Source organism: Stegodyphus dumicola, chromosome 1 (genome assembly GCF_044657685.1).
Source record: "Stegodyphus dumicola isolate Sdum_Otavi_A_Nest chromosome 1, ASM4465768v1".
In the NCBI taxonomy this organism is placed as follows: Eukaryota; Metazoa; Arthropoda; class Arachnida; order Araneae; family Eresidae; genus Stegodyphus; species Stegodyphus dumicola.
This window is the reverse complement of record NC_140768.1, coordinates 174,550,558-174,569,530: the sequence shown is the minus strand read 5'-3', so window position 1 is coordinate 174,569,530 and position 18,973 is coordinate 174,550,558. Positions and strand designations below refer to the sequence as shown.

The 18,973-nt window shown below is 34.1% G+C and overlaps 1 protein-coding gene across 1 annotated transcript in view; it reads right to left on the bottom strand.

Moving 5' to 3' along the window:
* The window catches only part of LOC146999393 (CUB domain-containing protein 2-like), a 52,025-nt gene that overhangs the window by 19,815 nt on the left and 13,237 nt on the right, over positions 1 to 18,973 (bottom strand). The window contains exons 6-10 of the mRNA XM_085823920.1: positions 15,179 to 15,303; positions 12,820 to 13,033; positions 11,367 to 11,551; positions 6,877 to 7,039; positions 4,310 to 4,468 (exon numbers count right to left, since the gene is read on the bottom strand). Of these exons, the coding sequence (XP_085680046.1) occupies positions 4,310 to 4,468; positions 6,877 to 7,039; positions 11,367 to 11,551; positions 12,820 to 13,033; positions 15,179 to 15,303 (846 nt within the window). The remainder of the gene's footprint in view (positions 1 to 4,309; positions 4,469 to 6,876; positions 7,040 to 11,366; positions 11,552 to 12,819; positions 13,034 to 15,178; positions 15,304 to 18,973) is intronic.

The window sequence follows — 18,973 nt, the reverse complement described above, 5'->3', positions numbered from 1 at the left end:
CTTGGCGTACGAAATTGGTTTCGCTGTTGATACTGGCGTCTTCTTTCGACGTCCGCCGTTCTTCTACTTTCAAACTGGATTGCTAGCTCAAATAACTTTTCCAGTGTAGTCGGATTTCTTAATTCAATAAAGTCTTGCACTTGGGGCAGTAACCTCGGCAAAATCACTTGAATTATTTCAGGATCCGGACGGTTTCCATACAAGAGTTTGAAAACGTGAATTTTTCTTAAAATAAAGCTCGAGAGGTTTTCGATTCTTTGTTGATATATACTGAAAAGTTCCGTTTCTAATTTCGCACGATCCCTTACAACAGGGAAGGCTTTTAGTAGGGCAGTCTTGAAATTTTCGTAAGTATATGTGAGACTTCCTGCTTGACCCAAGAGACTTCTGCCTATACATTTGAACCAGTTAAGCGCTTGGCCCCTCAAAGCGCTGGTAGCTAAGGTAACTTTTTGAAACTCGTGCACGGGGTAGAGCATGAAGTGGTCATCCAATTTTTCCAAAAAACTGGTTACCGGTGAGTTTCCCTTAAATGTTGCTTCTGGTTTCATCGAAGCGCGCATGGTCTGGACGATGTAACCAAATCCTTCCAGGGCGGCAGCTGGCATTTCTGGATTCTGAGCCGTTTCTGCAGGCAGCACAGGTTCTTCTTGAAACTCGGCTATGGTTATTCTTCTTCGTTGGGCGCCACTATCAGGGTCAATGTTCCTTCTTACCTTTTTCGGGAACATACAAGGACCTGACTCGGAACAGAGAGCTTACTAAAGCTATGTTCACTAATTGTGGTAAGTAGACAGGATACAGACGAAGGGTATACAAAACCCTTTATTTTTCTCTATATACAATAACTTCCGTACTTCGGGATACACCGACCCGCTACTCGGGGTCTAACGTAAAGGTATAAAAATAAAACTAAACTCTAATTTAACTTTAGAATAATAAACGTGGAAGATTGGCCTTATATTAACAGGAAGGCGTATGTAGTACAGATAACTGAGAACACTACAATACGTTTAAAAGTTATCAAGAGGATTAAAACCTCTGGCCTGGAAGGCAAACAGCAACTGCGTAACTTCTAAGGTAAGCGGCCTGCTTTGACTCAACTGCTTCCTCTCTCTCGCTTGGCAAAAGGCCACAACTTAAATACTTGGCGTTCGCCAGACAAACTTTGCATAAAAACCTTAACGCTTATAATTCTGGCCGGAAGTAGAAAATAAGAAGTGATAGTAAAGATTTAAAATAAAATAAACGTTAGTAAAACTTAAGATCCTTACAAGCGAACTGACAGTTAATAGGGTTTCGATAACTAGTTTGTCGCAGCTGGTAATACTGTTCAAAAGTTGTAAAATGTCACAGTAATGTTATTGAATTTAAAATACCATTAAGTATAAAACTGTCAAACTTGTAAAAGCTGAATTAAATTTGAATTAAGGTTTAATAAACTGTTCTGTTAAAACTGATATACAGTTTGTTTAGCAAGCATTTAAAATAGTTCTTCTAATTTTAATATCTGAAAAAGAGGAAACCTTTTATTAAAAATAATAATTCAAAAAGAATAAATTAATGATTTTTAAAATTTTGATGCAAACTGGCTCCTTGACGTTTTAAAAAAGAACACAAATTTTTGTTCGAGTTTTTGTTTGAAGAATTGTAATATTTGTAAAGCTCTCCTTTTCACTAAATTTATTTTGCTACTAGTTTAGTCCGTATTCATATCCTTCATATAATTAATTAAAAACTGTGTATTTACTTTTAATTTCATTAATATACAAATAACGCACTGTCATCATCATTGGTTTATTTTCTTGCACACTTTTAAAATTAGTATCGTTAAGGATTTCCAGGGAGTTGAGCATTTCATTTTGCATAAAAATGAGCCGTAAACCAAAAGGGTATTGAGAAGCGCAGGTTGAAGGAATCCAATAAATAAAATTAGAATTAGCTGAAGATGAAAGTTTATACTGAAGTCATTATGCCGAAGCGATACACACTCTCAACTAAAAACAAAAATTTTCCTATTAAGTATTACATAATTTGAAACGTGTTGTAAATTAAATGAATAATGCGAAATATTTGATATTTTGTAATATTTACCTTGTTTTTATCCTTTGAGTTTGAAATCATATGTATGTTGTAATCATATGTATATTATACAAATAATACGTTCATATTGACTTTATGGCTTCTTTCCATTTTCTTATATATAATATTAAAATTAGTTTGTTGTATTAAACTTTAAAATTTTCTGAACTATCTGTAGAGACATTAGGGAATTTTTGGAAGCAGAAGAGAGGAAAAATTAGCAACGCCTTCGCCGAGAATCAAACCACGGACCTCTGAAATACCGACTCAGTGTGCTGACCACTACACCACGATGGCACGCTAGGAAGGCGGGAGAAATGCCTTACATATCTATAAAATTATCATTCAAGTAATGTATCATTTATTAATATCAGCATTTAAATTAATTTTTGAAATGTGGTTAGAAGCATAAATGAATGCTTTCCGAAATGTTGCTGCAAACTGTATGTAGATATTTAGCTTTTAATATGCAGTGCTTTGAATGTAAGAAAAGCGAGAAAATAAAAGATGATTCAGTGATAAGTATTTACGAAACCTCACTGAAAAAAAGAACGAATGATGCACAAATACAGGCATATGGAAAATACCATGATGTGAGGATGTCCACATTCTGTCTGAAATAATACATCCGTGGCTTTATTATGAAGGAAATAATGTACATTTTTTTAACTCGGAAAATTCTTCGGGCTTCTAAATTTTTTCACCAGCACATTGGGAACTAAAATGTTTATTCAAATGATGCAAATGAGCTAGGCCATTCAAAAGGAGCTAGGTTTATACAAATGAGCTAGGCTTTCTTGTATCTACGAACTCCCAATAGTTTGAACAATTTCTCTGCTATATCTTCAGCTCTGAAACAGTTTATTCATTTGGATTACGAAAAAGCTAAGATTATCTACCTAAGGAGAATTTTCGTGGAGCATCTTTTAAGGAAAATTGGATCATATTTACGTTATACATCGAGAAAAACCACAAAACCTCCCATGCAGCAAGCTTGTTTGCCAGGATTTTAGACCAAGTCGAATCACCAGTATACAGCTAGTTTATTGTTCGGCCACGATTCGAGGATATGAAGTTCTGTACTGCTGGGTTCCTGGGCATGCGGGAATAAAGAGAAATGAGCTTGCAGATATCTCAGCAAAATCTGTTGTTGAACTGTCCAGTCGCCTCATCCCTTTTAGAGACATCTGCTTTGTCATCAAGGGAAAGATACGAAAAAAATGGCAGCAAATTTGGGACGTTCAGCTTCACAACAAGTTGAGAAATGTAAACCCTAGAATTGAGCATTAGGACTTTGCTCGAAATCGTAAAGAGGAAGTTCTTTTGACTCGCCTCAGAATTGGTTGCACTAGAGTGACACGTAATTACCTTTCGAAGGCTGAGAATGAGTCTGTTTGTTTGAATTGTAATGTTTGTCTAACAGTTCGTCATAGTTTAATTGAGTGCCCATGTTTTAATAGTCTTCGTCAGAAATATTTTAATAGCTGTGGCTCACCTCTCGACCGTTTAATCGGAAGAGAGGTCAATTGTAATTTATTTTATTATTTAAAGGAGACTGGCTTAACTAATGTAATTTACCTAATGTAATTTGTTTTGAAGACTGTGTCTTGGATTTTAGTGTTTTACCTTGTTCTTATATGACTTCATCCTCTGGATTTGGTACATTTGTCCACCTGCTTTTATTTATTGTATTTTAATTTCATCAATTTTGATCATCCCACCTCGCGTTTGGCGTGTTATAATCATATTTGGTTTTGCGCCAATAACCTCACTCACTCACTCACTCATTGTTCGGCCACTGGTGAGCTCTCAGTGCTGAAATGCGAAATAGTTAATGATGGAGAAATATTGCATATAAAAATAATGCTGATGTATTCCATCTTCCAAATTTTATTGTTCTTACTTCGTAGTGTTAAAGTTCTGATTTTTAATTCTTAAAATCAGACTCAAGTCAATCTTGACTATAAACTTTAGCAAGCAGTGAGTCTGCGTAAAGGCTAATGGTGCTGCGATTGTTGTGTTTAGAGACGGAGATAGAATCATTTAATGTAATTATCTGGGCAATTAGAATACTGTATGTTTAAGTTATGCACAATATTAATGAGAAACAGCTGTTAACTGGTAACCAAATTGGTATGCAAAAAAATTACGTAATTAAGAAAATAAAAAGTACAGTCGCTTTATACATGAAAAGAGACAACAGAAAAATGAATAATTATATGTTTACCTTTTTCTTCATTATGGGAACTAATATAATTATCAAACTGTATTCCTATGTACTGCCCAGCTTTCCCAATGGTATAATTGCAGATGACATTTTCGTAGATGTAAGGATAATAAGGAGAAAATATCTGGCCTCTGCTCTTTGTAAAATTACCCCCGCAGCCTAAAGGAAAAGAATATAATTTTAGTTTCACGAAACCATAAAGCTTTTATTCTTACTTATATAGTGTTTTATAATTCGTTTTTACTTATTTCTGTCTTGTAGTCTTTATTTCATAATCAAGAGTAATATTTCTAGAAAAATATACATATGCACGAAATTTGTCTCCTTAATTAAAGTCCAATGCAGAATACCGTATACGCTCACGTAATGTCCGCACGTTTTTACTAAAATTACATCGCTAAAATGCAGGTGCGGACATTACACGGGTCCTTCAAATGTCGCGCTTTTTCTCGTGAGTAATTTTGGGAGTTAATTTCATTTCAAACAGTCAAGTTAAGTTCTAAGTGGAAGAAAGTGCCATACGTAATAAAAGTATAAAATTTAAAGTTGTCTAATAAGCTACCTAAAATGTACAAACTCACTTTCTCCCATCCACATATACATCCACATTAAATATCCACATATATCCACATTAAATTACCCCGTTTATGTGATCAACAGTCAGCACGTATTAGTTCGCACAGGAGCACAACAGACAACATAGAGGCACAAAATTAACCAACACTTGCAGTTTTAACATTTACTTTTATACAAATTAAATAAACGTTGGTTCTTTTAATATCTTGCACACATTATTTTTAGAAAAGAATCTGTTCTGACGCACTGTATCAAAATCCATTGCGTTTTATCATTCGCCGCAACCAGCCTTTACTCGCCTTGAATTGCTATGTAGGAATGTATTCTCGGTTCGCAGCAAGCGCTCTTATTTGGCACATTTTTTCGTGTTACTGCCTACACTTGAGCCCGCATATCACGCACATACGCAATAAAATTTTTTTCTAAGTTCGGAAATTTACATTCGAACCACGAAACGGACGTCTTGCTTTGTTCGTTGCTGCCAGTTGATCACGTTGTTTGCTCCAACACGTGCACTTATATACTCTTTCCGTGCACCTTATATACTTTTGCTGCTGCTCTTTTCCCATTTTCCTGAGCAAATTCCATGACTTTCAGTTTAAAAGCCGCCGTATAGCTGCTGTATTTCTCATTTCAAGCACGCTACTAGCTAACTTTTACGAATTCCAAATGATACTTTGAACGAAAAGAGAAAGCTTGAAAATGCGAATGCTCCAAGCAGGAAGAAGAGGAAAGTAGCTTCATTACAAAATAGTATTTCTGGAAGCCAGTCTGGTGAAAACCTATTTGGACTGCCTTCATTTACTATCACGTCTGCCGAGTGGACTGCTGGCGCCGATGTTATGACTGAATAACAGCTGCATTAGAATGCAAGGAAAGTCTCTGCTTTCCATCCTGGCGCCAACCAAAGACAAAACAAATGCATATTCTTTCTTTAAAGATGTTTATTGACTAAAGGGGAAAAGGTGATGTTAAAAAATATATTTTAAAGTATGAAGTTCTTTAGTTTTTTGGGTGCGGACATTGTGTGGATCCTTTTTTTTTTTTTTTTTTTTTTTTTTTTTTTTGTATAAATTTTATCTGGTAAGTTAGGGTGCAAACATTACACGATCGTATACAATAAGAGACCATAGAAAAAAAACTATTACTATAACTGCTATATATGCTACTATAACTGCTGCGTAATATGACATGAAATGATATGCTCTAACCATTTTATAACTATCTGCCAGTATGAAGAACTTTCGTTATTTCGATCACCTCGATACTCTCTTTTCGGCATGTGAGCATATACAAATTGTTAAAACGTTTTAGACCTAATGCGGGGACATCTAACTAATGTTTAAAATGTAAAAACTTATTGTTGAAATATTCATTTTGATAATTTTATTATAAGTTAACATCGTGCTTTCCAGGACATAAAAATTAATAAAGTAAAATTTCAACGGATAGTGCCTTAATTACCCGCTTAAATATTTTACAGAATCCAGCTATCTTGATAAGTTTTCTCACAGAACCCTCTTTGTCAGCAGACCAAAGGTACAATAATCAATAGATTGAAGTCAGTGGAATTTTTAGGAATATGTTAAAGAGGTGCATATGCATTTCTTGCTTTGGATATTACGTTTTCAAAGAATGCAGTGGCAGTTTCGAAGTAGATTGGTGTTTTTGCTTTTGTCAAATTTTATTTTTTGAAAATCTTTGAGGGTATGAAATAAAATTTCTTCTATTAATATGGCAAGCTTAAATTCTGTCCTGAAGGTTTGATATTAACACTTTATTTATCCCTTTTTTATTTTTGAATTTCCAGTGCACTGTCATAAACATAAACTCCTTAACTGAAACTTTCTTTGCATCGCCAGATCTAGATCTAAATCTAGATCTATCTTTATCTATCTATCTAGATCTATATTTAATATCAAAATGTCTGTACAACCTGCAATAAAAACAAAAAATAACGGATAACTAAAAGATCGCAAAATTATCTTCACCTGATGAGTACTGAATATTGAAACCATGGCCAGTTATCTCAGAATCGGAACGGAAAGTAATTTTTATCTTCCATCCTTTGCTGTCTATAGGATTAGGTCGCGTTAATCCACACTTCCGTGCTTTGAATACCCACGTTTCGTTATTATCATCATAGTCTTCGATCTGCAATAAATATTACAAAAATTGAAAATCGCAGAATAAACGTATTCTATTAAACATGAATTTCAATAAATAGTCATGTGTTGTAAAAAAAATATGCCTTCTGAAATGACAAAACAAAGTACAACATTTTAGCGATTTTAGAAGCTCGGCATGGAAACAATCAACATCCGGCTAAGATGAAATAGATTCCTATTTATGCTCCGTGCTAAAGAAAAGAACTCTGGCCTGCAATGCTTTCCTTAGAGAATATAAGTCTGCAAAGGGAAATTTACTTTAATTAAGCCAAAAGTTAGAATTTGGCTTTACTGATCTGTTGATCGTTCGGTTTCTTTGTAATGGAGGTAGAACTGAGGTAATAGAAATTCTATTGGTTATTTTTTCGGTGTACGCCGAAAACATCACGGAAGAAAACGTTGCGGAGAAAACAACGCAAGATAGAAACATCTTGGTACAATACATCCTGGGAGAACAGAAAGCAAAGCGAAAACATCGCAGCTCTAAAACATCGTGGTATAAAACATGGTCGTCAAAAATAAATCGGTTCAAAAACTTCGCAGTTTTTAAATATCGTTGTAGAAAATATCGTGGTAAAAAAATAAAGCATTTGCAAATCATCCATTACGATAACATAGCAGTCGTGTTTTCAAGATTTAATTAATTCAGGTTTTAATTTCAGGCAAGCTGTAAATTTATATTCGTATAATGGTTTGTGAGCGCTAGAAGGAAAGAGGAATATTTTAACCTATATATTTTATATTTTTGAAAAACTTATTAATTTCTTCGTTAAGTAACAAGAAGAAAACTTAAGCAGTAGGAAATTGAAAATGAATCGAATTTAATGCTAGTTATAATAGTTGAAGGAATTTTAAATTTATGTAGTTAAAGCCATTATTCAACTAATCTTTTTTTTATAAAGCTGTGGTAGGTTTTCATAAAAAATACAGTCTAAAAACGATTAGAAAAGGGAGAATTATTAACTAAATGGGGTTGCCTATATTAAAACTATTTAATTAATTATCAAATTATAAAATAATTTTTTTCACTTTGTTTATTTGATATATTTAGACTCTACTTTTTATGAAAAATTCCAGTACAGCTTCATAAAAGAAATGAATTAAACCTTTGATAGTTAACTACATAAGTTCTATTAACTGCTACGCGTAGCATTAATTTAGTAATCATTTTCAGTTTTTGAATGCTTATTTCCTTCTTGCGTTTTCAGCAAAAATTTATTAGTTAATTAAAAAATGTGAAATATGTAAGTAAATATATTCCTTATTCCTTCTAGCGCTCACAAAACAGTATGAGAATATGCATTTATAACCTTTAAATCCTGAAAAACACAAGTCTGCGATGTTATCGTTATGCAGCGATTTAAAGGTGCTTTATTTTTTACCACGATATTTTCTACGACGAAGTTTTAAAACTGCGATGTTTTTAAAAAGCTTAATTTTCGTCGACAATGTTTTATACCACGATATTTTTTCCTTGTTTTTTTTTTTTTTTTTTTTTCCTCCTACAATGTATTGTACAACGATGCTTTCGCCTGTAACCATTTTTTCGATACTTTTAAACTCATCCGATTAGCATGAATGGAAATATTCTGTAATAGTTTTAACCATAATGTATTAGTAAAAATTATTATCTCTTCTTCACTTTTTGTTTTCTTTATTCCCATGTGACGCCCAAAAACACATTAATGTGATAAGTTAAAACATCTTTTCTTCGACTCTCTGGAATCACTAGTTGCTGAACTGAATCTCCCATTGCTTATGAAAAAATAGATTACAAACTCCCATAAAATATTCTTTTCCCTGTTTTAAGTCACTTTGACGAACATTTTCCAACATATGTATTGGACTGTAACTTAATGCGTGTTGACATACTTATCGCCCCCATTTTGCATTTTGGTTTCTTCATATGAGGAAGGTATATTCATTTCAGGCGCATTTGGCTCTACGTAATCTAAACATTTCTCCGGTTCACCTTACAATTTTGTTTCCCTTGAAAAACCGCTATCCGTTGCGCAAGAATCGAAGGTCTGTACCGGTAGTAAACAATTCACTTTCAACCAATCAGTCAGTGCCGTCAAAATGTCTACCGGGCAGACTGCACATTCAGTTGATCAATGTTAAACGAATTTCGCATTCTGCGCATGCCCAGAAGAGAATTTGGCGCAATTTTAAAAGAAGCTAAATACGGTATTTGGTTGATTATTGTGTTATTTGCGCGTAAACAGGTTAGGGTTTTAATTTTGGTTGGGTTGTAAGTTGCTTAATTACTTGGAGTGTAAATATCGATTGTAAACTACGCAAATTTTAATTAAGGAGGATTACAAAACAGGAAACATTACAAGATGTATTGGCTGAATGTTTATTGATTATACTTCTGAGGAATAAAAGCAACTGAGTATTTACCATACGTTCTATTCGTATATACTTTAACAAATTAAGAAATAAATCCAGTTTAAAATGCTGGAATAAAGTCAAAGAAATTATTATAAGTAACTGAATAAATGTAATGTTTATGAATAAAATAAACCAAAATGAAGTGCAACAAAGCAAATTCAATAAGCACAAACAAATATCCATACTATTGCAATTGTAAACAATTGTAAACAGTCGATAAGAGCTACATGAAGAATAGGCTTGCGTAGGATTGCTTGTGCCCTTAATCGCCAGTATTTCCTCTCACGCCAAAGGTACACAATTGCACATGCGCAGAAAGCGAAATCCGTAACATTGATCAGCTCAATGTGCGGTTTACCATTATGTTACCGAGTAACTTATTATATCGGTATTATCAGCTTTCAACAATATAAATAACTTTATTAACTTCACTTCTATTTCTTAAATGAATGTAGATTTAAACTGATTTTTATGAGCATCTGCTTATTTATTTTGGACTAGTATTTTCACATATTGGCAGAGGCTGAATTTCGACTTATTTCTTGTCAGTGTACTCGGTGTTGATCTGGCTACAACAACGTCATTTTTTCTGCAACTTGCTACTTTTAGAATCAGTTTTATTTTGATTTTTAACATTTAAAATTTTCTTATAAACTTTATATGTTGGAGAAATCTAGAAATATAACAATTTTTAAAACTTTTTGTGCGTTTGGGAGAAATCATGCGGCTTTCGCATTAGAAACGATACATAGTAAAAATTTTTGATTCCAGTATTCGGCGCTTTCTGAGAGAAGCTACCAGAATCAGTTAATGATTTTCTTTTGCAAGGAAAGAACTAATTCAAAAGTCAAACAACAAGAACGTTTTGAATTCCTTTCCAATTTCCACGGGCTTTAACCAACTATCATTTTGTCTTACTTTTATATGCATGACTATCTCGTGATCAATTATTTGCATCAATTTCTCAGCTACGATTAATTCAGTCAACACTTCAAAATCTCTTTTTTTTTTATGCTCACAATAAAAACCCCAATTTGCAATTACTCCCGAACTGTACATGATTTTCAGTTTTCGTCCGTCTTTGTCGAAAGAAAATTCTCTAAACAAACTTCCGAGGTTGGTTGAAATTCCTTTAACAATCGTTTTATCTTCTCGGTAGCCTTCCATTTCTACCGCATTTAGATAAACTGGTAACGCCCCTTGGCAGAGAAATTAAGTAAAATTTTCTGTTTTAAGTCTTTCTTCACCTGTTTCATTTCAAACGCTCTTTCAAAGTGCGATGAAAATTGAATTCCGCATTTCAGGCTTAATCGGTACTGCTAGGAATAACATTTTAATCCTTTTAAAGGTTTCTAACGAGTTAGAATTAGCTTGTCGATCACACCTTTGTTGTAATTTGTAGCTTCTGCTACATTTTTAGTAATTTCCAATTACGTTTTTGTAACTTCTAGTTTTGTTTTCTCTAATTTCAACATCTCTTTCCGTCCTGCTCTTCAACGTTCCCTAAGCTAATTTTCAACTAGCTTTTCCACCACCTACAAGGCGCTACTTAATTTTAAGATTAAAGTTTAGGAGGACCAGGCACTACACTGATAGTGGAGAAACAGCGCGGCAAAACGACTGGTATAAGCAGCAGCGAGCGGAGTAGTGAAAGGAAAAACGGCTTACGTAATATCAGCAGTGATATAGGCAAAAATTTCTTTAATATTGTCTGAAAGAACGTCGCGATTCAGCATGATTACATAAACACGGAACGGATTAATTTTGAGATGACGCATTTTTAATTCACGTATTAGCATTTTTGATATAGGAAGAGGAAGTTAAAATTTAGCAATTTTGAATTTACATGTATACATGCATATATTACATGTATATATTTTGATTTTCATCAAAGTGTGATTTCCATGTTCCGTACTCACCAGTAAATAATCCTTATCGCAAACATTGCTCATTTCGATGTCAAAGCGGCTCAGGAATTCGAGCTTTACATTATCGCCAGGCAAGTATTCGATGATCCAGATGCACTTTTCATTATTTCCGTAGTGGGATGGGTAGTTAGGCGATGAGATAGTTCCATCTGTCATACTGATTATGCCTCCACAACCTAAAATAAGCAATCAGTCAGGCATCAGAAAACGGTTTTTAAAATCAGTTCACTAGTCTGCGCAACATATAAACTGTAAGGACTCGTAACAGCGCATAAAGCATTGGGATACTGATCATAGATTCTAATCTAGAATGGCTCAGATAAATGATTCAAAACTCTCAAGCATACATAACAACGTTCAGAAGGCTTATGCACATAGAATGGAATTTAATTTCAAAACAGTGATGTCTAAATCCAGCATCCATGGTGTAGTCACTAATCTAACAATTTATTGAAGCTTAAATTAATTCATAAAAATTAGCTCGGGAATACCATTGAAAAACCTCATAGTATTGATAGTCGCTGACCTAATGTTATTTATGAACGCTTTTACTTTAAATAAATTATAAAAGTACAAATCAGCAGTAACATTCGGGTTAGGAACTTCGTGAAACGTTACGCTATGTTCAGAAGTCTAGTTATTGAAAAAAGTTAATAAAATAAGTAATGAAAAATAAATGCTAAATAAAATTAATACTACATACATTTTAATTTTTTTCAATACTGCGTCGCATGTATCCATTATATTTTGTCGTCATTCAAGTTAAAAAACTGCGTAATTTAATGTGAAATATTGCACGCATTTATTTCTATTTTTCCAATTCAAAATATCAATAGTTATTATAGCTAATTTTAATTATTTACCTTCTTTTCTACATATTAAATAATTTGAAATTCACTTCCAACTGATTATCGCTAATTTCTAAGAGAATATTGGAACTCAGTTCCGGAGAAGGTAGCTCCAGAAATGAAGTTGCTTGCGAACTGGGAGCAAATTTCTTAAGAAAATAAAAAATATCTTTGTTGAATCGTTTATTTTATATCAAATGTAAATTGCCTCTTAAGCCTAATTTTCCTGCCCCATCGTGGCGAGGGGATGTCAGTGAGTGGAATGGGTGAGGAACGTCCGGAGCCTAGATCTTCTTTAGTTTACCCTAGGGGTGAAGGGCATTCCATACGCCCAGCTAAAGCAAGCAGGTGAAGCTTTGGAAAAAAGTCAGAATTCTACCTCAGGTGCTCCAGGTCTTATGGCTCACAGATGCGGTAACGCTTCCCCGTTTGTCATAAGCCATGTTTCTTCCGATTTTAATCACAATGCATTGCCAGTCGCCAATTTTGACTACAATGCTTGTGTGCATACAAGCACAAGTATAATGTCACATATTTATGAAAATAAAATACTTTCAAGTTGGGAATAAATGAAGTGAATTATTTCTGAAACAAACCTCTTTGTATCTTTGATGTTGTCAGCCAAAAGCCAGGGGCAGACCCAGACTCATCAGAATGAAATTTTACAATCAGATCTTCATTCGTTGCTGTAATTGGATGTGGATTATGATCGCCACAGAATTTGCCCAGCCTTTGAAACTTTAAACCGGTGGATATTGAAACATAGTCCCTGTCGCAATCATTCTCCAGGTGAAAGTCCACTGTCGTTAGCTGAGGAGTAGTTTGATTAAAATATTCATAAACTATTTTTATTTAATTAACATAGCTAAACAAGAAGATAAGATTGAGTTTGGATTTTTACATGCTTGGTTATTACCTTATTGTATAGCAGCGCTTCTTAAACCTTTTTCCTTTATGACCCCTTTTTATCATCGTGATATTTTGCTGACCCCATATATTTAATGGAAAATAATTTATTTGTTTGTCAAACAATATACATATTATAAATAGTAGTTGTAAGATTTGTTTCAAATATACAAAAAGTAATGAAAGAAAATTACATTTTAATGAGACAATTTTTGGTAATTATTGCTGAATAAGAAATTAAATCTTGCCACAATATTTGACACTACTAGACGTAGTACATATTCAGCGTTATTCTGCGTTGAACAATATTTGGATTTAATGACATTCAAAGCTGAAAACATCGTTTGACATAATTTATGTGGTGCTAAATGGCAGAAAAACATTTGATACAATTTCAGAAATTGGAAGGAAATTAATTACTAACTCCGATTAAGGATTCAGTCTAGGAGTTTTATGGAAATTGAAGTTTAAAGTTTAAATCAATCGACTAGCTGAATAAAAAATTCCTCTTCTGTTTTGTATGCAAGGTGATTAATCTCATTTATATCGATGAAAAATGGCTTTTGAATGCAATGATTTTTATGGTGCTCGCCATTAGAATTGCACGAAAAGAAAGGGAACTTTATCTATATTCTGTATTTCAGACATCTGGACAACAAACACTCGTAATTGTCATGAATAATTTTAGCAAAAATTCACATTTTTCTTTGCCAGTTTAACAATTATATGAATTGTACAATTAAGCTTTTGACAGAATCTGAATCTTACAGACAGTACTACATGACTAGATGGAATAACTTTTGACTGCTAGAAACATTGGATTCGGCATACAGTGAACAATTTTAATCGCTATTATCCTAGCGTACGCTTTTCATCCATGGTGATATACCCTTTACATCCGTAACTCAGTTCGTACATAAATTGTTATTTCACAAATTTTGTATTTCGAATGATCAACAGAATACCGCCGTGGAAAAAGGAAACAAGAAGCAGAAGACATAACAGTTTAATGTTGAGTGGAAAGGACAACTTAGTTTCATATATTGTAGAAAAGGTGTACGCTTATTATGCAATGCAACTATAGCGATTGCTAAGAAGTGTGACATGAAGAGACATTTCAGCGCTACACTACTATGCTGCCAACTGATTGATCACTATGGTACCAGCCGAAATCTCGCATCTCTATATTATACCCTCCCAGTAAAAACGATTGTTGAACTCTACTGTAGTACTACATTATCTCAAGTTGTCACACAACATAAATCTAATAACTATAATTTTCCTGATGCGAATGATTTTGAAAGTTTGAACCCCCTTAAATTTTTATGCATCATGATATACATCTATGTGAAAAACCCATGCGAATAACAAAGAGTGTCACTTAATGGGAAGAGCATAGCTGTTTAAATGTTCCAAACATTTTAAATATGATTACATATATCGTGACTTAGTTTCATAACGTGACCGTTAAGTTTAGAAAGAATATGATCATAGTAAGTTTCGAGGATTTGTCAGGTATTTTCTCCCTCCTTACTAAGCACCTTCGGGATGTAATTAGAGCACATATCCGGTTAGCAATCGGAAGATCAGGATTCAAATTCCGGTGATATAATTCTAATTTCTCACGAATCTTGCTATGAAAAATCTAATCGTTCTACAAATTGGGTTCGGCCTAAAGTGTGGTGAACGATAATTTTTTTAGCAAGTTTCTGCGATTGGGTCCCTGCCTCCCCTTTAGCACTTTAGTCTGGAGAGAAGGTAAAATATTTTCTCCCTTCTTGCGACGTGCCATTATGGAGTAATTAGAAAGCATGTCCGGTTAGCAATTGGAAGGTGCCGAATATGAATCTCGGAGATCGCAATGCACATTTTAATGAATATTGCTATTAAAGACCAAATTACTCTGTTTGCAATGAAAAGCCAATCTTTCAAATGGATATATTGCAAATTACTAAGTCTTCTGCGTTGCTAACCGAAAGTAAATTAGACAGAGCAGATATTTTGTATTTTGAATAGGCAAAGTCAAGATAAAAAGTAATTTAAACTTACCGTTATTACCTGTCCACGGCCTGGCAGTATGATCCAGTGACAATCCATATTGGGTGGGTAACCGTCTGGATACCCGGGTGAAGTAATGTTTGCATTACTGTCTGCAATGATGATCCCACCGCAGTCTAAAGTGAAATTTATTGATTAACTATATAATATTCAGTAGCAGTATGTTCGAAAAAGGGGACTGTAATATTGATTTTTTTATATATTAGAACTGTAGTACTTTATAATTCCTTTAAACTAATTTCACCTAATAGTGTGTGAATTATTTGATAAATTTTCAACGATTTATTGCTTTCACTGAATATAAAAGTACATAGTTGAACTTCCACGAAATTTTTATTTGATTTGTTGCTTTCAGCTAAAGAGAAAAGACTAAAAAAAAACTGTGTGACACTGATGATGTGGCACGTTTCGATATTAATGTATCGCAAATGGACACTTTTAAAAAATGTGACATTTTTTTATATTAATGTCTCGCAAATGAATCATAGCAGAAGTTTCTTAAAACAAGATACACAGCTTTGGGCGTTATTTAGCCAATTATAAAGGTGTTCAAGGATCGCTAAATACGTCATTAGGACTTGAACAGCGTCAGACTAGCCCTGCTGCTTCTGTGCGAGTAATCATTCCTAATAAAAATGTTCTTGCACATTGGGCACGAACCGCAGTTTCTATTCCTAATCATCCTACTTCTTGTGCATGCTTCTCATTTGCCTAATATTTTAAAGTGAGCTAATATATATAAGATAAATCAAAGAGAAGCTATAATAGTATTTAATTAAATTGCAATGAGATACATTCTGCAAGAAAAGAAGAGGAAGAATGACGTTGCTTATTAGCATTAGCTGTACATAAGTCACGTGATTTCTGAGGGTATCTGCATTGTTTGTTTACAAAAGGTATACACAAGTCACGTGATCAATGAGGTCATCAGAATGTATCTCATTGCTAGTGAAACTGAGAGTAATTGCCGCATATTTTTCAGCAATTGCTCTCAGTCACCTACCTTTTCAAAAAAATTTTAAGTAAAGCGTTACAACACGTCGATATGTAGATTCTGTAAGTAAAAAATATAACTTTTAATTTGATCCCAATGGATCAAAAGTCCAAAACTTGTCTTCTGTCACAACAATCCCTTAGAATTCAAAACTTAAAGTACCCAAAGACGTGTTTAATGTAGAGGAATTTTAATATGAAATGTTCAATACATTTGCTTCAAGAAGGTATTCAAGAACGAATTTGCGAGCTTAGATAATGTCATAATGCTTGTTACTTGGCTACGTCGACTGACTTTTGAACAGATATAGGGCTTGATTAAAAAAGTAAAAGTTTCTTGTAAAGCATTCTACTAATTACATATTTTGCTGCTTGGGAAAAATATTATATTTTGGGAAAATATTATATTTTGTATTTGCAAATAATACTCCTATAAAACTCCCTTTCTGAAAGGTGGGAAAAAAACGATTGATAATTCATGAAAAGCAGTAAAATTCTCCTTCATGCATAAATGGAGTTACTGCCTGTACTATCATAGTTTCTTCTTTAAGTATCCGCCACTCAAAATAAGAAACGACGATGCGAAGAAGTATACAAACTGCTCTTAAACGTTGTGATTTAGGATGAATGAACATTCAGAAAACGTGTAAGCCAATGAAGGAAAGCTATCACAACACGAATGAAGCTCATAAGAAGTGCTTTGTCAAGCTCATTCATTGTTTATTTTATAACAATTCACTTTTCTCCACACTCCCTTGGCTGGCAGAAATATTTTATATGGGTCTCCTTTCAAAATGGATGGTTGCTGAGAATTAACCAATAAATCATTCATTCGCCTGGGATAATGTATTAAATTTAGATGTATTTTAAAATTAAGATATTGAAAGTTATTTCAAGAGCTCAACCAACAGGTCATCAGTGCACGATAATGAGGATTTCAATGGATATTTAAATCAAGGTAAATCTTGGCCACAGACGTAATTTCTGGTCCTACCTTGTTCAACATTTTCATCAACGACTTTCGAAAAACACTTAGTGTCACTCTGGCACGTTATGCGGATGACACGGCCTTTCTCTTACAATATAAACACTTGAAACGCCTGCTACACAATATTCAAAGTTATTTCCTTTGCCTTGAACACTTGCTCCTTACTAGGCAAACCAAAGTTAAAGTCGCTAAATGTGCTGCCATGCTTTCTTCCCTCTCACCTCCTTCCATTAATTTGAAGGTTTTTCTATGCATATGTTCCCTGATCAAACTCATACAAGTATCTAGGAACGATACTTAATTCAAAATTATACTGGCACCTTCACATTGATTCTGCACTCAATAAAATGAAAGCTGTCACATCGCAATTATTCCCCTTTTAGCCAGAAAGAGCCATCTATTCGCAACTCTACACAGCTATTATCAGATAAATTTTTATATACGCGTGTACCAATTAGATTACTGCAGCAAAACTCATGTCAATACAATTCAAATCTTTCAAAGTAAAACTCTCCGTTTAGTACTAAACGCAACAAACCCACTGATATTTTAATTAAAAAAATCAAAATTTGTTTACCAAATTTGAATAGATTGATAACCGCGAATTATAACAACTATCTGCATATGGTTCTGCTATTCGCAGCTCTTAAAAAGATCTCGCTCCATCATTCTACGAGAGTACAGTATCCGCCAGACTGCAAAGAGGCAGTGCCGTAGTTCCGTCCCTTCAGTTCTTGCAACCGCGCCGCCGAGACTGGGAGCCACTCTCGGAACTCCTGCTGCAAACTAAAAATGCTATCATTGCTATCTTGCACATCTACAGATCCTCAATATAAAATATGTATATATAAAATTTAAAACACAAAAAATATTTTAAATCTTGAAAATAAGTGTTCTATTCGCATTCACATAAAACACCAAAAATATTTTAAATCTTGAAACTAAGTGTTCGATTCGCATTCGCGTTCGCTCCTTCTTCCTCGTATTTTAGTACGTTCGCAAGCGTGAATGAAGGCTGCAACTTCCGTAAGCCTTCGTTCTTCTTCATATAACAGCTTATTTTTATAGTGAACTTGATCGACGAAGCAGAAATTGTAATTATTTTGCCTATATCTAACCTTTCTCATATAGTTTTCCTCACTTTTAAGATTTTTTTATGTGGAGGTAAACGGTTTTGAACCGTAGGCACTCTGTAATATGTAATTCTTCCTCTTGTCCCTCTGTCACTGACATGCAAAACATCCTCACTGGTCCAATCTTCCATGGATCAGACCGGAATTAATCGCTAAGCTTCTAGTAGAATACCTCGCTAGTTTTCAACGACGGTGACATGACGCCTGCGGTTTCTCCCTTCCACCAGACGATCTTGACTGCCTTTCAGAGACCACTTTCCTCTCTTACAAGTTTTCAGACACCGTGACAAAGAGTCACACTTTTCCTTTCATCTTTTAAAGTTTCTATCCCCACGTCCCCAAAGTCAAAATCCGAAGGACCCACATTTCATCTGAGCTGGTGAAATTGTGATTCGCGCAACAGACCAGCAAGAAGTTCTATTTGCATTCGCGTTCGCTCCTTCTTTCTTGTATTTTAGTACGTTCGCACGCGTGAATGAAGACTGCAACTTCTGTAAGCCTTCGTGCTTCTTCATATAATAGCTTATTTTTATACCTGTGAACTTGATCAACGAAGCAGAGCATTTTGTTTAAAAAAATCGCTAGACATATTTTATTCCTTCTAAGTACTATAGTTTTCTGCAAGCATGACTTTGAAATTTAATCAGTGACAGGCGAAGTCTCAAGATTTTA